The sequence below is a fragment of the Silurus meridionalis genome, chromosome 3 (genome assembly GCF_014805685.1).
Source record: "Silurus meridionalis isolate SWU-2019-XX chromosome 3, ASM1480568v1, whole genome shotgun sequence".
Lineage (NCBI taxonomy): Eukaryota > Metazoa > Chordata > Actinopteri > Siluriformes > Siluridae > Silurus > Silurus meridionalis.
The window spans coordinates 21,769,197-21,789,800 of record NC_060886.1 but is presented as its reverse complement, the minus strand read 5'-3'; the positions used below and the strand labels follow the sequence as shown (position 1 = coordinate 21,789,800).

At 39.3% G+C, this 20,604-nt stretch overlaps 1 protein-coding gene across 2 annotated transcripts in view; it reads left to right on the top strand.

Moving 5' to 3' along the window:
- pard3bb (par-3 family cell polarity regulator beta b) overlaps window positions 1–20,604 on the top strand; it is a 256,037-nt gene that overhangs the window by 81,549 nt on the left and 153,884 nt on the right. For both annotated transcript variants that reach the window (XM_046845136.1, XM_046845137.1), the window contains exon 6: window positions 10,860–10,915. In XM_046845136.1, the coding sequence (XP_046701092.1) occupies window positions 10,860–10,915 (56 nt within the window). The remainder of the gene's footprint in view (window positions 1–10,859; window positions 10,916–20,604) is intronic.

Below are 20,604 nucleotides of genomic sequence, written 5' to 3'. Positions count from 1 at the left end.
TACCAGAATGGGTTAGAAAGTGCATAAATACTGCTTTCACTATTCACAGTAATGAAAGCAGAAATGTCATGGGATAAAGATGTGACATTTGGTCATCAATGCCTGATGTAATTTGAATGAACTGTAGCTCCAATGTATTTGTACTGCTGGGTCTCTGAGCTTTCAAGCAGAAATTAGTTTCCACTAAATAAAAACAGTAGAGGTTACGATCCACCTCTGACAGAGATCCTTTAAAAATGCGTACATGGTGTAGAAAGTACAAGATGATGGGCTCAGTTTGATGAAAGTGAAACTATTATGATATATCAGCATAATGGTAATTTGGCAGAGATTTATGATTGTGCATGCATGAACACTAGAGATAAGCGAGGTCCGTCTACCTCGAAAAAAAAAAGAAAAAAAAAAAAAGTGTAAAATTGAATCATATATCATTATGAAAATGTCACTGCACCGAGCTACTGATGCACTCGGGGGAATTTTTCTGTAATGTATTTACTTTTAAGAGCATTAGAAGTAGAGCAGCACAGTGCCTATTTATGATAATGACATTGCTATTACAACCCTTTGTTTATGATCTTCACTGCTTCATTTTTGAGGTTGTACTAGAACTACAAAGATTGTTTGTTTGTGATATTGCTCAGGTCACCAGGCACCGATGAGCAGTGTTCTAGAGTTTCCCTTATTTTATTTCGATCGCCTTAGCGCTTCATTTAGTCATCATTTGACCTGTAATGTTGTATATGGAAATAAATATCCATGTATATATAAAAGCGGCCGCTAGCCATAATTATTTTACTGGCCACTTTAATACAAATGGCTGGACCTCAGTCAGCCATGCAATTATCCAGTCAGTCGATCAAATGTGTAGTGCATACAAATGCCCAGATGCTTGAGAAGAGCTGTAGTTAATGTTTGTATCAAACACCAGAATGGAGGCAGAAAGGTGATCCTAATGCTTTTGGTTGTGGCAGGGTTTTTTGTACTAGACTCTTTGGTTTAAGTATTCTCAAAACTAAATTCCTAACAGAATATATGTAGTGTGGAGCAAAAAACTATCCTTTACTGATTACAGAGGTCCGAGCAACAAGACTGATTTGAACCGACAGTAAGTTTATAGCAGCACATATAATCCACTGTTTACAACAATGAGCACTAAAGCACCTCAAACCTGTCAAACCTCAAGAAAGATGACTGGAGCAAATTCTCATCCTGGCATCTCAGAAAGGCACTCTAACGCTAAAGTGGCCATAGACTCCACCATAATGGGAAACCATTGCCTGGTCTTTTTCCAGTTTGAACTGGTCCAGCTTTGGTGATATAGTATCTAGTGTATCACCACTATTATTATCTGACAGGAGTGGACCTTATTATCCACTGCATCTCTGCTGCATGTTTTGAGAGGATGTCTTAAACCGTACATATTATATGGACCTTTTTCACATGTGATGATCAATGCACTAGCAGCAATACTGGGATTATTTGACCATTTATTTTTAGCCCAATATACTGAATGCTAAAGAAATCCCTGATGCCATTTTTTTTTTTTTTCCTGTATCACATTATGCCCATTCAGATGCAGGATGTAGGATTCTTTCATTTTGCTTATTGAACAGTATTTTCTCTAATATCTAAATATTCCATTACAACAGTTTGAGCTAAAGAACATCAACGTGACTGTAAGTCAAATATTGTGGGGAAAAAAAAGGAAGTACAAAAACGCATTCTTCAGAAGATGTTAGCAGTACATTTTGTTTTATGGTCGAAATAAATAGCTCCTCATCACAAGGTTAAAGGATTGAGCTTCGAGAAGGTTAGTGCTATTTTTGCCGTGGAGCAGCGAGAGGACCAGACCCACTGTAAAGCTCGGAAATAAAGGCGTGGAAACGGCACTGTTCAGCAGTGCCATTAACATGCCACTGTCTGAACTTTTTCTTCAGGTTCCTAAACTTTTATGCAGGTTTTCCTCATTAGTATCGGCAGTAGACTTTGATACAGTGGTTAAGGAAAGAGAATGCCGAGACTAGACAGAGGTGCTGGCTATTTCACTCAAATAGTCCAATTTGTGTTAATACAGTTTATTAGAAGTTGTTCACCCTGAATGGCGTACCTGTTTATGATCAATACAACAGAATTTGTGTTGATTTTGGTTTCCTTCTTTCAAGTTTTCCTTTGGTTTAAATGTCCTACATTATCCACCTGATAGCCGTGGTGGAAATTGGCTCCTTCAGCAGTGATTTTGTCCTTTAGCCCTTTGTACTGTCTTGTTTCTTCTTATTTGTACACTCCGCTCACTGCCATCATGCTTGTCATCTCATAGTGCGCTAATTAGCTGAACCGAGTCTCTGCTGTAATAACCGCACCATATAGTCGTTTTGCATTCTGTAACTTTGTTGCTCGTATGCTCCCTTTTTTCACTATTGCTCTTATGGATGTGACAATTAACGTCTCCAGACGATGTTAAGTAAGAAAACAAAGGAAACGTTTCCTTTTTTTTGTTTGTTTGTTTAATAATAATATTTTTTTCCCTCTTATTAGTTCAGCTCTCTGTATTGTCCACTTGGGAAATTTGAGTTGCAGCATGGTATGACCACCCAATAAAACAATGCACAATTTATAAAAGATAAGAACTACAATAAAAAAAGGAATACATGCAACTTAATTTAAAGCTGATTTAATGAAGTGTATTTATTGCTCAATATTTGTGCATGCTGCTTTAAAGCCTGGGATGTTCATACCTTCTACATGAAAGGAGATTTATAAATTCCTATTTTTCACACGTTATTTCCTGCCTTCTCTTAGACTCTTGCTTTAAACATATCCAAACGTAAGGAGTGCTGATAATGATGATTTGATAATCTTGCTAACTACTTACAGCAATGACAAATAAAGGCAAGAACCAACAATTAAGCACCAGCACTTCAAAAACAAACAAATTACAATATAAATATATTTATTTGCGTGTCAGGATGAATATCTTTCGTGGACACCTGACCATCAAACCCACAGGTGGTTCTTGCTCAAACCTTTGCGACAAAGTTGGCCACATACAGTAGTAAAGAATGTTTTTGCATGCTGTAGCATGACGATACTCTTCGTCATGCATGAATACATGATTTTTTTCAAGACTGGAGTGACCTTGGTCCCTCTGTACACCTTCATGAAAAACAGGAATGTTCAATGCACTCCACTTCTAGTCTTTTGATACCAGTGCTTGACCTCACTAATGCCTGATACCACTTGGTGCAGCCTAAAGATCCATGAGGTTACTGTGGAGGGTTAAACTAAAGAACTATGAAGATGGATTTGGCTTAGGACAACAGTTGCCATGAACAGTTTTGCATTCAGGTGTCCATCAGTGAACAGTTGATAACCTCATCAATTATAAATCTATGGTGTAATGAATGGACACCCACATGAGGCTAGGTTCTCTTATGAGTTTCATTTCTCGTCCTGAGGTTTCATGAAAATGAATAAATGCTCTTGATCACATCAATTCCTACATCAACACTCCAAAATCTAGCAAAAAGTCTTCCCAGAAAACTGGAGTAAACAGCAAGGTAGACTAAATGTGGACAGTGATGTTCAACAAACACCAGCGTGTTGATCAGGTCTCTACAAACTTGTGGCCATATAGTGCATGAGGCAATTAAAAAAAAAAAAAAAAACTGCTGAGACATGCATAGCTGCTGACTGTTACGGCGCATCTTTACGGGTCTTTCCAGTTTTTTCAGTCTCTATAAGCAGCACACTTGCTTTCTTGTATTTTTTTTATTTTGCTTCTTTCCCCCATTCTTTCTGTCTTTCTTCCTCTTGCATTTTGTGGGAACAGTAATAGTGACAGCTAGATGCCTGCTCCCCGTGTTCCTCCCCTCAGCTGCCAGCGCACCAAGTGTGCCAGTCATGAGGGAGTGTGGCCCATGAAATGACAGCGTTGGAGCTCACTAATGCACTCTGAGCGGCTGCAGTCTGCGAAACAGACAGAGAGCGAAAAGGTAGTGAGAGCTTCTGGTAATAGGCCTGAGTAATTGTTCAGATTGTCACTTGGCCTTTACAGGAGAAATAAGTGGACTATAGAAAAAGAAAAGGGCCCGCAGGTTGGCCTCTGCTGCCTGTGAAAACCGGTGGCAGGCTTTTAAAAAGAGCTGATGAAAAATATTCTTTGCATCACACTGAGAGTTTAAATAGCAGCTGATTGTACAGAGAAACCCCTCGGCGTTGGCGATCGGCGGACTTGTTTGGAGCAATTTTATATTTAAGCCGTTCGCGTTTAATCAGTCTTTTAATTCATAATGGCTTTCAACTTTTAAATAATTCAAGTATTTCATATTCTTTCATCTTGATAATTAGGTGGTCTAATTTTCTGGAAATTATATATTTATTAATTGTTTATTTTTTTTATTAAAGTCACAGCCTGCATTGAACATATTTTATTTTTTATTATGTGTGTAATTTTAGTTTTTTCTGTTCTCTTTTTCCTGCCTTCAGAGGTTTTTGTTTGCAGATCAGGAATGCACCTTGCGTCGAATGTTTTTCGAAATATGTTAATAACGTTATTAACACTTTAAAGCGCCCTTTGTCTGGGAAGCGCAGTGCTGAAAGATGATGGTGACTAATGCCGAATGCTTAACAAAAGAGCGCTTAGATTTAATAGATAGAGCAAGGATGTCCCGAAGCCCTAATCTTTTACACTAATGCCGTCTTGATTTTACTGCGAGCCGTCATCGATTCATTATTTATCCTGACGTTTGTAGCTCATGTCTGGGAATAACAAAATGCAATACAATGTAGAAGTGCCATATTTATTTATTCGCCAGTTTTCTACCAGTAACACAAGGTTTTTGTTTTTTTTCCCCCTTTTTTTTAATAATAATAATAATAAAAAACACTCACCTCACTCTGATGTTATATAGCAATATGTGGCATTATGGTGAAGAAAACGATTAGAGAGCTATATATATATATATATATATATATATATATATATATATATATATATTAGTATGTAGGTTATAAAATGTGGGGTCCAGTGTATGGAGATTGTGCACAGGACCAGGCGTGCCCAGGCCTGTTGGGACATGATTGTTACATGCAGGTTTATTTGTGTGTCTGATGGTCTCGGCTGCCGCTAATTGCTCTGGGAGTGTTTTCCACATCTGTGAGCCCCAGGGTTTAATAGTTAGAGCCTGCTGTAGTAACAGTAACTCTTGTTACTGTAAATGTATCACTTATGCTACAACTGTCTGACACTTTGAGGCAGCAGAGATCTGTTGAATGTCCTGGGGCAGGCTGTTCACTAGCGATGCTACATAAACATATTAAAGGTTCTAGTGATGCTCGCAGGACAGCTGTTTTTCCGGGTTAAATTGCTTCAATAATAAATAAACGACGATCCTATGAAACGGGGAAAATGTGGTGTTCATTTTATGCTTCCTATTAGAGTGAAGGCGTATACATTTTTTTTTTTTTTTTAATGCCAGTACAGTTCACATTTACTTTTAACTACTGTGTGTAAGATGTAAGGATTTCTAATGCTACTTGTTCTGTCTTTTTCTACTGTAACAACCACAGATTGCAGTGTAACTTTTGCAAACTACTAGTCATTGCACATTCAAAGAATTTAAGGCGGTTTCCTAAACCTCATACTACACACTTAAGAGTACTGAATGTCTAAACAGTATTGATTACTGTTAATATACTGATATTGTGTATATACTTCAGTATGGTAGTAGGCAGTGTTATATACTACCATGCTGTTACACCCTACATTATTACACCCAATAGTATTAGTTATAGAGGGTGTAAAGGTCTGCTATTGAATGTAGAGCTGCTGTTTAACTAGCCAGCTAGTTAAATGCGACTTCTCTCTACTCTGATTTCTTATCATGTGACTTTACCGACTCTTGTATTGTCCTAGCTGGTTAATATGGTAACCCAAGCTCATGAACAGTCACTTCTAAGTGTGTTGTGTTGCCTTATTTGTGTCCTCCATGTGCACATATACTAATATGTAGCCATGTTTTTGCCTATTAAAGATTTGGTCCAGATTTGGTCCGCCCTTTCTGTTATGCTTCATATTACTAAAGATTTCAATTTGTAGAATCATTATGGGGATTTGTGCTCATTCAGCTACAGTAACATTAGCGAGGTCTGGTACTGATGTTGGGTGAAAAGGCCAGGGGTTTCAGTTCTTCCTGGACTTGTGTATGGGGTTGAGGTCAGGGCTCTGTACAAGCTGCTTGTGTTCTTTCATACCTGTCCTGGTAAACCATGTCTCTATAAGCATCGCATTGTGTGCAGTAGTGTATTGAAGTGCTGCAGCCGTTTTGGGCCTTTATGTTCCAGTGAAGGACAAATGGTCATTGTGCAGCTTTCTATACAAGTTTGTGGTAGCAGGGAAAGACCAAATGTTCCCCAAATGTGGGTGTGAAAAATGTGTTGTCAACAAACATTTGGCAGTATAGTGTTTGTGATTTTTGTGCGTTTCGAAACAATTTGCATTCTCCGGCCCCCATCTCTGAACGAACTAGTTAACGATACCCGGCTTGCTTGCTGCAAAACATAACTTTTTTCTAATGTTATCGTGTAATCAAATACTCTGATAAATATTGTGTGATAATTGAAGTAAAATACAGCTGGTCAATGACGCACAAGTGTGAAAACTCGCCAAATCTAATGCGACAGCTTTAAAGGGGAAACATGCCTGTCAGCTGTTGCACTACACTCATTGGCTAAATCATTGGGATATTTATCAACTTCACGGATTATTTACTTTTGAACCATTGATAAAACTGAACTAAATGAGTCCAGCACAATACCGGGCCTTTAGTTCTTCTGGTAGTAATGCATGCTGTTATTATACAGTTAAACACAAGCGACAATAAAGATGACAGCTAGCCTTGAACATCCTTGATGTTTTTTGCCAAGGTTGCACAGACTGTGTGCTACATCACACATTTTTGGTAGAAGACAGACAATAATCACACAGTATTTTATTTCTCTATATTAAATGTCTTTTAGTTCACTGTACTTGCTCATACAGTCCCTTGACTGAATATTGATTTTCAACAGAAAAAATAATCGTCAGCAAAATTCTATTGTAATTAATGGACAGTCTTATTTGAATCATATATCTTTTACCTCTACCCCGTAAACAAACCGGTTCTCAGTAATAAGCCAATGCCGGTTTGACTACATAAAAAAAAAAAATGGCAAAGATTCAGGGTTCAGCTGTGATGCTAAGCTATTAGAGCAGACAGTCATTGCTAGAGCATTGGATGTCCATCGAGGTAATTGTGTTTTAATTTGTACAATCTGCTAAATGCTGTTGCTAATGTGCACGCTAATGATTTCGCCCGGAATTCTCCGATGCGTCCTTTATTAGTACACACGGCGCTGCGCTTTGCCGTACCACGTACGGGATTTTATGCAAATCGGCAGCCTCTGTCCTTTTGAAATGTATTTCCAACTCCCTCATGTAAACCCTCTCCTATAATCATCATCAAAGAGCCATAGAAATGAGAGTGAATAGACCTATTTGTTATTGGGTCTATGAAGCTAATAGCAAGGTACTGTGCAGCATGTGTGCGGCACATTTTTTCAATCCGGTGTTGGATACACACATGTACCCACACAGAGACATCGTACATCAGTCGTTTGTCTTCCTTATGCCGCTGTCTGTCGTTATCTGTATCTCCGCGGGGGTTCGGCCGGCGTTTACTCTCGACACGTCATCCGTTAGAAAAGGCTGAGCGCAGGTAGATCATGCTGCAAAGAGCAAATAAACCCAAAGACATATGTTCTGTCAGATCATTTGCCACCGGCTAGATGAAACCATTCTTTACCCTAATGAGAAATATCACTAAACCGTGGTTAAAACAGCCGAAGCTAATTAGTAAATGTGAGGGAATGATCAATTGCAGGCAGGAGATACTAATTAAAATGAATTGTTAGGGTAGTGCCTGCGTAGGGTCTTCTAAACGTTTGTTTTTAATTTTTTTTTTCCCCCGGAAAGTCACTGGGCCGTCTCAAGTCCTCATTAATGAGGATGTCTGGTTAAAGCTATCTATATTCATGTGAATCATGTCGTCGTTTGTCACGTCACTGTTAATTCAGCGCCTTGTCGTTTTAAGGTGTGTGCGACGTGCTGTTATGTTATTAAATCAAACCTTTTGGGAGCCACACCTTCGCTTCTCTGAGAGTTATTTACTAGACAGTAATTTCAAGCATTTATAATTTTTTTTTATGGAAATGTACAGAACATAACGAGCATACTGAGGACCTTTGCAACAATATATTTAGTAGCCATGACTGATTGGCAGAAGCCCAGGGGATTGCACTGTCTTTATGGTTAGAGCGTGGTGTTGCAGGCAGCGTTTAGTAGAAAGCAATTGATTTGCATGCTGTATTGAGAGCCTGCAGCACGTGAACATCTCCAGTTCCGGTCGACTCCACAGCTGGCAGAAGGCAAGACCAATTGCCTGCTCAGCTCCAGCGCTCTGATTACACACTGCTTTTTTTCTTCCTGCACCTGCACCTTTATGCCACCTTCTGCAGTGAATACAAACGCATATTATTGCAACCTGCCTGGTTTAAATGTGTACATTATTCACTTCCTGACATTACTGAGGATTTTTATTTTACTGAGGAAGGTAATGAAATGCGGTGGAATGGAATATTCACAGAAGTAAAGGCCTTTTCTCTTTTTCCTCCGGGTGCACTCAGTTACATCTGCATGTACAAAACTAAAAGGTATCTCCAGATCTCTCTCTCTCTCTCTCTCTCTCTCTCTCTCTCTCTCTCTCTTTCTTGAGGAACCACTACAGTGACATCCCTTGTCTAGATCAATGTTGATGGGGTCAAAGGTCTGAAGGAAGTACATCAGGGCTTTGTGCTCGCACTGACCCCTGATGCACTTCCTGTCCTGCATGAAAGTGTCCAGTGATTCATTGCTGCTGCTTGAGTATAGAGACCCTCTTACCCACAATGCTACATGAAGCAATTACTGAGAGGTGATGATTAGCATCGTACACCACCATATACATCTCGGTGTTTGAACTCTCTGCCCCAAATTCACGCTAGACACACGGTGCAGTGCACTCCTGAGCCGAGAACACGCTTCCTTATTAACAAGACTAACGCCAATGTGTAAAGCGGTGCGCATGAAACATGGAGACGTGAGCAGCTGAAGTTTGGGCCCGTCGTAATTGCAGCCCAGCTCATTAAAACATGACATGAGACAATGAGACGCTGAACAAACCCCCCCCCCCCTGCGCTAATTCATGAGTGTCATTATATAAATGCTTGGCTGCGCAAATACAGACTACACAATCGTGACATCTTTGTAGAGAACAATTTTACTGCTTATAGAAAGTGAGGTATTTGAATGCAAATATATGCAGATTATTCTTTGTTTAAGCACATTCGTTTATACCAGTGTGGGATTAGCTTTCATGCAGGGTTACAGGAGTCAATGTGGTTGTAAAACTGTTTGTTTCTGTTGTTGCGGACATTTACATGCTGTGCAAGTTGGATTGTACTTATTCCATAATGTTGTTACAACAAATCCTAATTTTAGGCCTAACAGATTCTTACATTTGCTTTTCTAGGTCTGAAATAGTTTTAAACATGAGTTGATTTCAATGTCCATGTAACAGCAACTGTTATGCTCATTAAAATGTAATTTTAAATTAAATTTAGAATGTTTTTTTTTTTGTTTGTTTCCGTGGTCTTTTGGTTCTTTCTTTCGCTAGTCCAAATGTAGTTCTCTTTATTATAACTACAAATGAGACCAACATGCAAAAGCCAATTATCTTTCTGTTTTTAAGCACGAATCGCTCTTGAATTGTACCGCAAACCGGATTTAATTTTTCAATTATGATGAAGTAGAAGTTTAGCTTTTAAATTTTGACAAAATGTATTTGTGTTCGTTTCTGATGTGATATTAAAATTTAAATTACATTTTATTCTTAATGGTCTTAAAAGGTCTTAAATTTGACTTTGTGAAACTTGCAGAAACCTTCTAAAAGGACTTTCTGACTTAATAAACAATGAAATAGGAAGAATGTATCATACCAAATGCAGTCTGGTCAGTAATAGTAAAAACCGTGATAAACGGACGCCACCCCAAAAATGCTATTTTATGTACAGTACTGTACTGTTTTAACATTTTATAATTAATAATATTTTTATTAGGAAATTTCAATATTTCAACATAAAACTCCATAAAAACAATTACCTATAAGTTTTTTGGACTATGGTGCTATCCAAGAAAATCAGCCGAACAAATGAGTTATGTGGCAACCGCAATTCCGGGGATTACTGTACTCGCTCGTGCTCGTTTGGGATGATTTTCAATCTATGTGTGACCTCTATCTTTGTGGACATGCCGCTCCTTTTTGAAAATGGAACCACACAAAACGGACATTTCTGCACTACTGAGTACTCAGTAACATTGCAGCTATTAAAAGACACTTCAAGATCACATTTTCCCATTAAGATCATGCATAATGTGCACAGCCTGGGCCTGCTGATCCCCACACACAGTCTATTGTTCTTCAGCTGTGTTCAGTAATTACTATTTAACTAGCGAAGATATCAATTCATAGTTATTATCCAGCTGTATACCAACAAGCTCTTTTGCATGCGTGTATTTGTTGAAGCACATAATAAATGAGTCAGCTTGCTGGAATACATGCAGCACAACTGCTGACCCTTGTAATGTCTTTCATTGATAGTTTTACTACTGTAATCACGTCACAAGCTGAGGTCTGGTTATAAAAGTAGTGTTTTTTTTGTTTGTTTTTTTAAAGCATTTATTATTGCTGTGTGTAAATATCTGTAAATATTTCTTTCCCTGACAGATGGATATGGATCAAAACTCACTGGACGTGAACAAAGCTTCTCTCTTCATGCTCAGGTAAGGTGTGTGTGAGTGCATCCACCTATTGTTGCACTGTCAGGATAAAATTTACCAAAGTGACAATTTTTTTAACATCAGTTTCGCATATAATTTAAGGCAAAAAATGTGAATTCTTTCATTTCTGGCTAAAAGTCTCCTGGGTCATGTGATATAAGCAGCAGATTCTGAAGGAATGCATAGCGTGTACGGCAAACTGTATTTCTGTGCATTTTTAATCGTATGTATGCATTTTCCAAAAAGCTTTTCCCCCCCAAAGATTTTCATCATGTATATGGGCTCTACAGCACCATTTTGGTGAGGAATGAAGTATAATGGCATGCTATTACAGTTTTCTTCCTGAAGGCTTCCAAAAAAAGTCTCCTCACGGAAAGCTTCACCACATCAACACCGGCCAATGTTCTCTGTTAAATAACACACCACTAAATGCGCATTATGATGTCGTAGACTATACGCAGCATGCCTCGTTCAAGGCCCTTCCAATGAGGTTTTAGTGTACAATATTAAAAACAGATTAGAAAGAAGCACATGAGATTGGCGTTAGAGCTGGAACTCTTGCTTGAGCTGCGATCAATACTGAAACCCCTGACCAATCGAGAGAATCGGAGAATAAAGAGAGAAATTTCCCAGATCACTGCAGAAACTCTATACAGTAAAGCTACATATTAGCAGATAAATACAAATATATGAGAAACATCAAAGTGTTTACATTGTGACTTTTTTTTGTGCTCCAGATTGCGAAACAGTTTCCTCATTAAGGTTTATGTTCCCCCTAATGCAGTGTAGTTACTGCTAATGATCTGTTTTTGGCAGTGTAAAATAATAGGCTCATTAATAATCCAATACATTACCTAATGTTTATTAACTGAAATTTGACAGCTGTTATACTGTATGTGTGTGTAACCTGTATTGGTAGTGTTTGTTTTATTGCGGTTTTCTGCGTGCTCTTGGGCTTTGTCCTGCCCGGTTGTTTTCAGTCTCTCCTCGTGTAATTAGCGGACGTTCTGATTTCCCAGCTCTTTGCTGAAAAGATCAAGGCAGTGTTGAACTTGCATACGAAATGACGAATCATTAAGCGACTACAAAAGAAGCAGGAAAAAAGGGTTAAAGACACAAACATGTGCATAAATTGGAGTGTTTGTGGTGGGGGGTTGATGACTAATGAGATGGTGTGGGATTAGCCATGGCCTCTCACTACGGTCCTCCGAGACCCAGAGATCTGACAGTCAGACGCACAGCCCACGTACATCCATGACCTACATTAGTGTTGGTAAACAGGATGTTCGCTGGTCACTTGCCACACACCTCGGAAGCATTGCGCTTATGTACAAGCGCCTACATGTAATTGCGACTTACAATTTCAGGCATTTGCCGACATGCTTATGCACTTATTTCACTCCTCCAACTAAGCAGCTATGGGGTTAAGGCCTTGCTCAGGGGCTCAGCAGCTTGGTGTGGCTGGGATTTGAACTCGCGACCTTCAGAGTATGTTATTGATGAGAGTTGTGAAGAGGGAGAATGAGATGACCGCAGGTAACAGTGTGTTTGTGTTACCGTTGGAATAAAATGTTAAAAATACTTGTTAGATTTCTTTGACATGGGTACATTTTCAGTGCTTTTACTCATAAACCAAAAATTTGACATTAAGTGCTTTACTCATCTGTAAATTGGCCTAAAGTAAAAATGCAAAAAAAAAAAAAGAGGTTTGAGAAATGACACATCATATGCTTTCGGTTATTAATTTGCTTTTCAATAAACGAAGGCAGGCAAAAATGAACTGCTAATGAACAGCACCAATTTCTTAAATCTCTCACATTTCAGTTGTCAGTTTCGATTTTGCCAATGCGCCAATGATTAGGTGATGTGTGTTTTTCCTCTCTTTCATACTTTTTTTGAATTTTGTGTATTTTTTACATTTCTTTGCTGTTAAAACGTTCCATTTAAGTTGCAGAATAAGGAAACTGTATAACATCACAGCGAGTGACGTGCAGCTTTAAACAAGCTGTTTTTAAGAAATCATTAACGCCCGAGTTAATTACGCTGTTTTTGTTATACATGTTTGGATTGTTGAAGCGTACTGTGCGTCATTAACGTAGAACAAATGGCAAGCGACTATGCGCGTCAGCGTGCAGCCCCCCTGTGTGATGTCTTTCCCTAGAACATGGGGGAAATAGAATAAAATGTGTAGCCGTGTGCATGTGTGGCTCTGAGGGCTGACGGAGTCGCGAACCTGGCTCTTGAACACGTCTCTGGACCACCTCCAGCACCTCTCAGCGTGCTTCAACACTGTAGTTCTGACGCACACCCGCCTCGGGAATGCCTTCCACTCCCCCACTGCCGGCAAACGACCCTTGAAATTGAGATGCGGGGAAATGAATTATGGGAAATACAGAAATTGAAAGCCATAAGTGTGACCCACCGCTCGCTAATGGCGAGCCTATAGAAACGTGTAGTCAAATCGCTCCACTGCTCTTCACTTGTTTTAAAAAAATAAAAATAAAAAAGCTACTGCGGAAACTATGCCATGAAGTGCAGAGAGAGAATGCATTATGGGTAAATTACATCACGCAGCACAGTGTACACAAGCGCATATACAGCTGTAATGAGTCCGAGGGATATTTCCCGTTCCCGTTTTTATTTTCTGTTATTTTTATTTGTAACACAACAAATTTGATGGAGCGCCTAGACTTTCATTTGTTTTATTTTTTATTTATTTATTTATTTATTTATTTATTTATTTATTTATTTGTTTGTTTGTTTGTTTGTTTGTTTGTTTGTTTATTTATTTATTTTTAGAAATCCTTTTCTGTCATAACCCCCCCTCCCCCCTTTTTTTTCCCCCCACCATCTTCCACCAAGTGAAGTCTAAAATATATAATTCCTCAGATCATTTTCTCTCATGCCTCTACCATCCATGTTCAGCAAGTCCTCAGCTAGGCAGTGATTTCTTCTGCATACAGTATGTGTAGTGATTAGCAGTATTGTACATTATGAATTAGCAACAGGCAGGTGATTATAACCACAGTATGTGACTGAGTAAAGTCTTATTAAAGGCATAAGTGGTGACATGAGGCCTGGGGACAGTGACAGAGCACCGAGGTTAAGACGGTGGAAAAACGACACACACTAATTGCAGGGAAACTGCTTTATTTATTTATTAAACCAATACTAAAACCGCTAAGGTTTTACAGGCTGTCTAACTGTAGGTTTAGCATAGAATTCGCTGCATTAATAATAGTCTGTATGCTTCTCACAGGAATCGTAACCGAAATGTGGGTGTGTAAGGTAGAGACAGTGATGCAGTATTGTTTGCAAAAGTCCATGCCTGTGTGATCTTTCTTGTCAGTCTGTCATCGCTCTCTATCTGGTTTCCTTCCTGTGTCTGCCTTTCTTTTCCGTCTCTACAGCTCTCCTCACACCTCTCTGTGTATCTGTCTGGGACTCTGCTCTTGTCTTTGCTTGCTGGTTTGTTGTATTGCGTTCAAGCGCATTTGTGTATTTGTGTCCCAAAAGCAGAAAGGATCTATGTCTCAGCGTAGAACAAAGACTGTGTGTATCTATTCTTCTGTCTAAGTTCTGTTTAAGTTCATTCCCTGAATGTTCTCATGATCTCATTCAAACCGTCTGCGAATCAAATGCCGTAACTGGTACAAGTCACGTGTATGTCACGCGTATGTATGAACACGGAGAACTTGCGACCCGTCACAGTTATAACACACACAGCTATAAACCGGACCTCACTCTTTTCCTCCTCTCTTTCTCATTGTGTTTCATTTGCTTTTTGCTTTTTTTTATTTTTATTTTTTTTATTATTATTTGTTTATTTTTGTATCATTTTTGATATTTAGTTTAAATTTGTTGCATAATGTCTTAAAATTTTTCTCTACTTTTCTCTCCTCTACTCATCTCATCTCGGCTCGTCTCTTCTCGTTCTTTCTTTGCTTCCTTTCTTCTAGTTTCTTTCCTTCTCTCTTGGGTTCAGCTCAGCTCCCTTATCTGCTGCTCTATTGTGCCTCTGACAGGCTGCTGTCAAAGCTCTGAAGCCTCTTTCATTGCCACTCAGTTCTTCATCCCCTTTTAACACCCTCTCTGCCACACACACACACACACACACACACACACACATATAGTTATATATATTTATATATATACACGCAGAGAGATAAGCATCCTCTTTATCAGTGAATTAAGCTCTTACCTCTTCCAGCTCTTCCCGCCTTCGGCTCTGAAAGCTCCCTCGTCTGCTGAGGTTTGATCCAATCCGACGGATACGTGCCGTCTGCGTCCCTTTCATTTTGTTTTAGATTAACAGTGAATACGTAAGATTAGCCTTTTTTTCTGATACGCAAGATTTAGTAATGGAGCTAGGAAAGCGCTCTCAAAATCGATTAATCCTGACCTGTTCTAGGACAAAAGTAATAGAAGCTATGAGACGGTCGGCTTCTAATCCCAGCCCAGAGATACAGTGGATTAAAGTCGTATTGTGACTGCGTTTTTGTCCGGGTGCATCGATCAGGCTGCGGTGATGGACAGCGGGATCGACTGTGTGTTTTGGGCACTGTGAGCGACAGCACGGCTCAGAGCAGAGACACCATCACGGCCTGTTACAGGATCAGTGCAGCAGAGTCGATCAGGCCCAGTGTAATCACCACAGTGTGGAGTAAAGCAACAGCAGGACTTAGTTTTACTGGGGTTCCTTTATTCAACTCTGTATTCATACATACAATCTGTGAGACTCGGAGCATTTCAGGAGGAATCTTCCTGTTTTTGTGTTTTGGGTTATTTCAGTCCATCTCTTATTCATCACTTGCTGTAATAATAATATTCATAACACACAAGGTTGATTTCGAAGGGAAATTTTATGTCAATAACATGTTCCACTCCCTGTTTGTCTGTCATTAATATGTTAACAATTTTCTTTCTTCTGAAGAGCTACAATCTTTCCCAGATATTGCAGACATTTGAATTGAAATGGCAGAGCAATGAGTCACCACATGGTGCATTATAAGGCATCTGACAAATCAAATCACAGAAATAATGCAGGACCCTTTTGGTAAACACGTGGCACTAGTTATTGCTTTGGAATCAGTTTTCGCAGTCAATGTTCTGACATCGTGATAGTACACACACAACAAACTCAACACGAAGGTCTGTCTGTTATTTTTTTCTGCAGGCTTTTGTGCTTTGGGATTCAATAGTAAATACGTATAATGTGGGTCGATCGCCGCAGGAGCCGCAAAATACATCAGTAGAGTGCATTAAGCATGTGCGCGCATTAGGGCTCGCCTTTTTCTTTCAAAATATCATTTGAATTTGACTTAATTAGAAGCTTTAGTATGGTCATTTGTTCAATTATTGGCGAGGGTTTAATGATATAGTGCAACAGACTGAACATCAGCGACCTACCATGCATTTGTATCATATAAAGAACAGGAAAGTGGACATTTGTGATGTAAAGCAGTGTAGAATCCAGATGCGTTACCCGATCACTAGCTGGATTTGACATTTTTCTGACCACTCTAGGGCTTTTGAACAGTCTGCCAACTTTATTTAATTGGATTCCTACCCACTTTATATGAAATTTAAGATAAAACAATGAAGGGTGGAGATTAATACATGAAACGTTACTTCCAGGTACAAATACACAATTTATTCCAACGGCCCAGTAAAAGCTCCCCAGTACTGCTCACCCGGTAGCCTGCCTAACTAGGTTAAAAAGTGCCTTTTTAGGGTAGTTAAACTAAGTGCCATTAGTTACAATACAAATTCCAATATTTATCCAGTGCACACAATCAATGCGTCACCGCTAACTCGAATGCCGGTACACCGATGTGAATCTGTGGACCTTACAATCCCTACTATGTAGCACCAGTCCTTCTTCTGATATTGTTTGTGATGCATCACATGCTTGGCTAAATGCCATACAATCATTGTAGCACAGTTATAAGTCTAGATGCTAAAGTAAATACTACGGCAAGCCTCCTTGCTTTCCTTAAATGTTTGTAAGCCGATTGTGTGTAATTAATAGTTAGAGTTTATAACACATTTGTGCTGGACTGTTTTGCTTGGTGTTGGCAGTGGTTCCACAGACATCGATACTTGTGTATGTATTATTGCATGCATTTACGTGTATACACATGCATATCTACATATAAGGAATGCCACAGCGTTTTTCTCTTCTTGCTTTAGGCAGTTATTATCAGTTATTATCCATTATTTTTTTGCACCATCGTCAAAACCGAATGTAGACAAACACAGTGATACAGCACTGAAAATCCACAATCTGAGCAGTTTTCCTTCCTGTTGCATTGCATGGACACATCTCGGATATGTATGTGAAATAAGTCCACATACAAAAAGACCGTGTTCGTGTTTACACAGCCCTGGAAGGGAAGAGAAGAAAAAAAACAGAATCTGATTTACTTCAGCTCTGTAATGTGGAAGTAGCTTAAAGGTATAAATATGGATTTGTCTTAGGAATTTTTTAAAAGGGCAGGTAGGATCAGTAATCGAACAGTGAAATGCATTGTGTAAGTGTGTGTGTGTGTGTGTGTGTGTGTGTGTGTGTGTGTGTGTGTGTGTGTGTGTGTGTGTGTGTGTGTGTGTTCTTCATGAGTGACCCCGAGGTTTTCTCTGTGAATAAGTTATGTTTTGTGAAGGAAAGTCTCAGTTACTACTACAGGTTTGCTTACTTACATGCACACACACACACACACACTCGCACACAAACACGCATCAACCTTCTCCACATGTATCCTTCATTTCTCACCGTCCTTGCACATGAAAGCCGGCATCACAACTGTATTCAAATAGCTTTCTATTCAGACCAGAAGTGGCATCGAATTCTACGCCATTTCTCCTGAAGAGCCGACATATTCATCCTGTTAACTCAAATAACATCTTTCATGCTTTGTTGTCTTTATTTGTCTCTCATGAGCAAACCTGAGAGGACCTGCCACTTTGAAGGTGATGACAAGATTGAGAAACTCTTTTATTTCAGCGTGTCTTTCATTCCAGCGACCCCACCCCCCCACCGCAATTCCACATTTTATGAACGAAAGAGCAGGTAAATAAAGGGGACACCTGTGCCAGCGTTTCTCCCATCCCGCTGTCCTGCTCTATGCCTCCTCCTTTTTTTCCCCACCATCAGCCTTTCATTCACCCTGCCCCATTTGTAAATCATTGTGGCAGCTCTGCCCCTGTAGCTCATTTCTTTCTTCATCAACATCGACAGTCTAAGTGGAGACAGAAAGCAAGGGAGAGGGAGCGAAGTGGGGCAATTAGGATATGTGGGATAGAGGAGAGACGGAGGAGAAGAGGGGGGGATAAAAGAGAGTGTGTAGTGGTTGTTGTGTGTTTGTATGTATGTGTGCTATTTTTTCCCCTCATTTATTGCATGTGATTTTCATTAAGCCTCCATAATTAATTTCGCTCCTCCTTAAGCAGCTTCTTTCTGCTGTGTGTTTATTAGGCTTTAATTAATGTGAAGTTTCTGTGAGTTGATGAAACTTTGGTGCTTATTGGATCTTTTTAAGTTTTATCATTTTTGGTTTTACACACACACACACACACACACACACACACACACACACACACGCACTCACACGCACACTCACTGCATGTAATTGGCCCAAGGCCTGTTTTTGTTGTTTGTGTTTTGTTTTTTTTGTTTATTATTATTAGTATTATTATTTTTATTATTTACCGACTTCGGCTTTGCCCACACTTGCAGTACGTCCTACACTGGTGTTATCTAATGTTTTCCAATAATTGCTTGTCCACACTGAAATGCACTGCTTTGCCCTGCACCATTTTACGCCGGCTGTTATTTACTTGATTTCTATAATGCAGCTGTTAGTGGACATTCCTTTGAAGAAACGCAGTCTGAAGGTACGACGTGACCTGATCTTCAACAATGCGATCGAAATTGAACTTATAGGTTTTGAGTATCAAGGTGTTTATAGGCCACACATTTATGTATTCATTAAGAGGAGTGTTTTCTCTTTCTCATTGTGGCTAAAAGACCAGAACATGCACATGAGAAGAACATGCACATGCAGACCCAGGCCTAGACTTCAGAACTTTCAAGAACTTTCTTATGAACTGACAGAATAACTGTATTATTTACTGTCCTTCTGACTTACTGTTGCTCACTGTAACTGGCCTTCATACTTTCATGCTTTTTAAAGGACTTATTTACTGACTTTATTGCAGTTTTATGGACTTATAATGGTCTTTTATTGCAGATATATTCATTGACTTACTGATGCATTTGTCTTGAGATGTAAAAGTCTGCTTTACAACTGACATAGCTACTGATTTACTTGCATGTTGACTGACTTACCTACTGGCAGACATACTAACTGACTGACCTCCATTGAGAATTACAGACTTACTCCTTTAGTTTGCTTGCGTATGTAAATGAGCCATTTTTATATGTGAAACTGCAATCCAGAATCCTGAAATACAGATCAGATATTTTGCAGCTTGGCCTCAGCCTGATCAGATTAATCCAACTCGACATTTGGGAATTCATCTAGTGTGCAGTATTGTTCTTGGATGTCGTATCTTGCGAAATCTTGCTGTTTATTGGGGCTGTCAGGTGTTACCATAGAAACAAACTCCTCGCTCTGGCTGTGTATCGTGCAAACTTTAAAGCGACCGGTAGGTTTTGAGCTGCACTGAAAATCATTTTTACTCAAATTGGCAGTTACATGATGCAACTTAACACCTACAACTCATTCTCTTTATTTCCCTGTCCACACACAACCTTACACAGTTACACACACACACACACACACACACACACACACACACACACACACACACCTGTGCCGCAAACTCTCAAAATATAGAATTTAAGTAATTAGAGGGCTGGTGCTGATTGCCGAAAGGAGAAGGAAAAGGATGAGAGCGGCGAGGAGGAAGGTCAGAGCAGGATTAATGACGTTAGAGGGTGTGTGTGTGTGTGTGTGGTCAGCCTGATAAACTCATTAACAACACACGGCAGGCAAATGATTGCTTGCGCTTGGCGTCCGTTTCGCAGCGTTAGAGGAAACAGCCTCAGGAAGAAAACCAAAACTAATCCGAACAGATTTTGAGTTTAAATATGTCCTGCATATAAAAACTGTTATTTGAAGTTACATGATTTTGATTACATAGTAAAACAAACCAAAAAAAAAATCCATAGTGATTACAATAATAATAAAAAACAAACTTTATGCTAAAACTAAGACAATTCTGTATCGAATTGTATTCACTGAATTGTTGCCTCATTTTTGTAACGGAAGAGTACGCCAAAGCAGAGGGGCATGCTAACACTTCTTCTATTGTATATTAATGAGTAGATATTCTTTGATGTATTTAAAGATTATCTGATGTTTTCTTTGTAGGAAATGTAACACAGTGCTCATAATATTCACAATGTAGGGAAAAAAATAATGATTTTAGCAAGTGAACTTACTGAGACTGTAAACATGATGGTCCATTAAAAAAAAAAAAAAAAAAAGATCTGTGTGCGTGTAGACGGGGGCTTACGGCATGTCTGCAAGACACCCCGAGCATATCTCCGTCATGATGGTGTCTGTCTGTCCTCACACAGTTGTTTTGCTCGAGAAAAAGTGTGAGTGGTCTTTCAAGGTCAGGGCTGTTAGTACTCCAAGCTGCTCTGTTCACGTTTATCTACATTA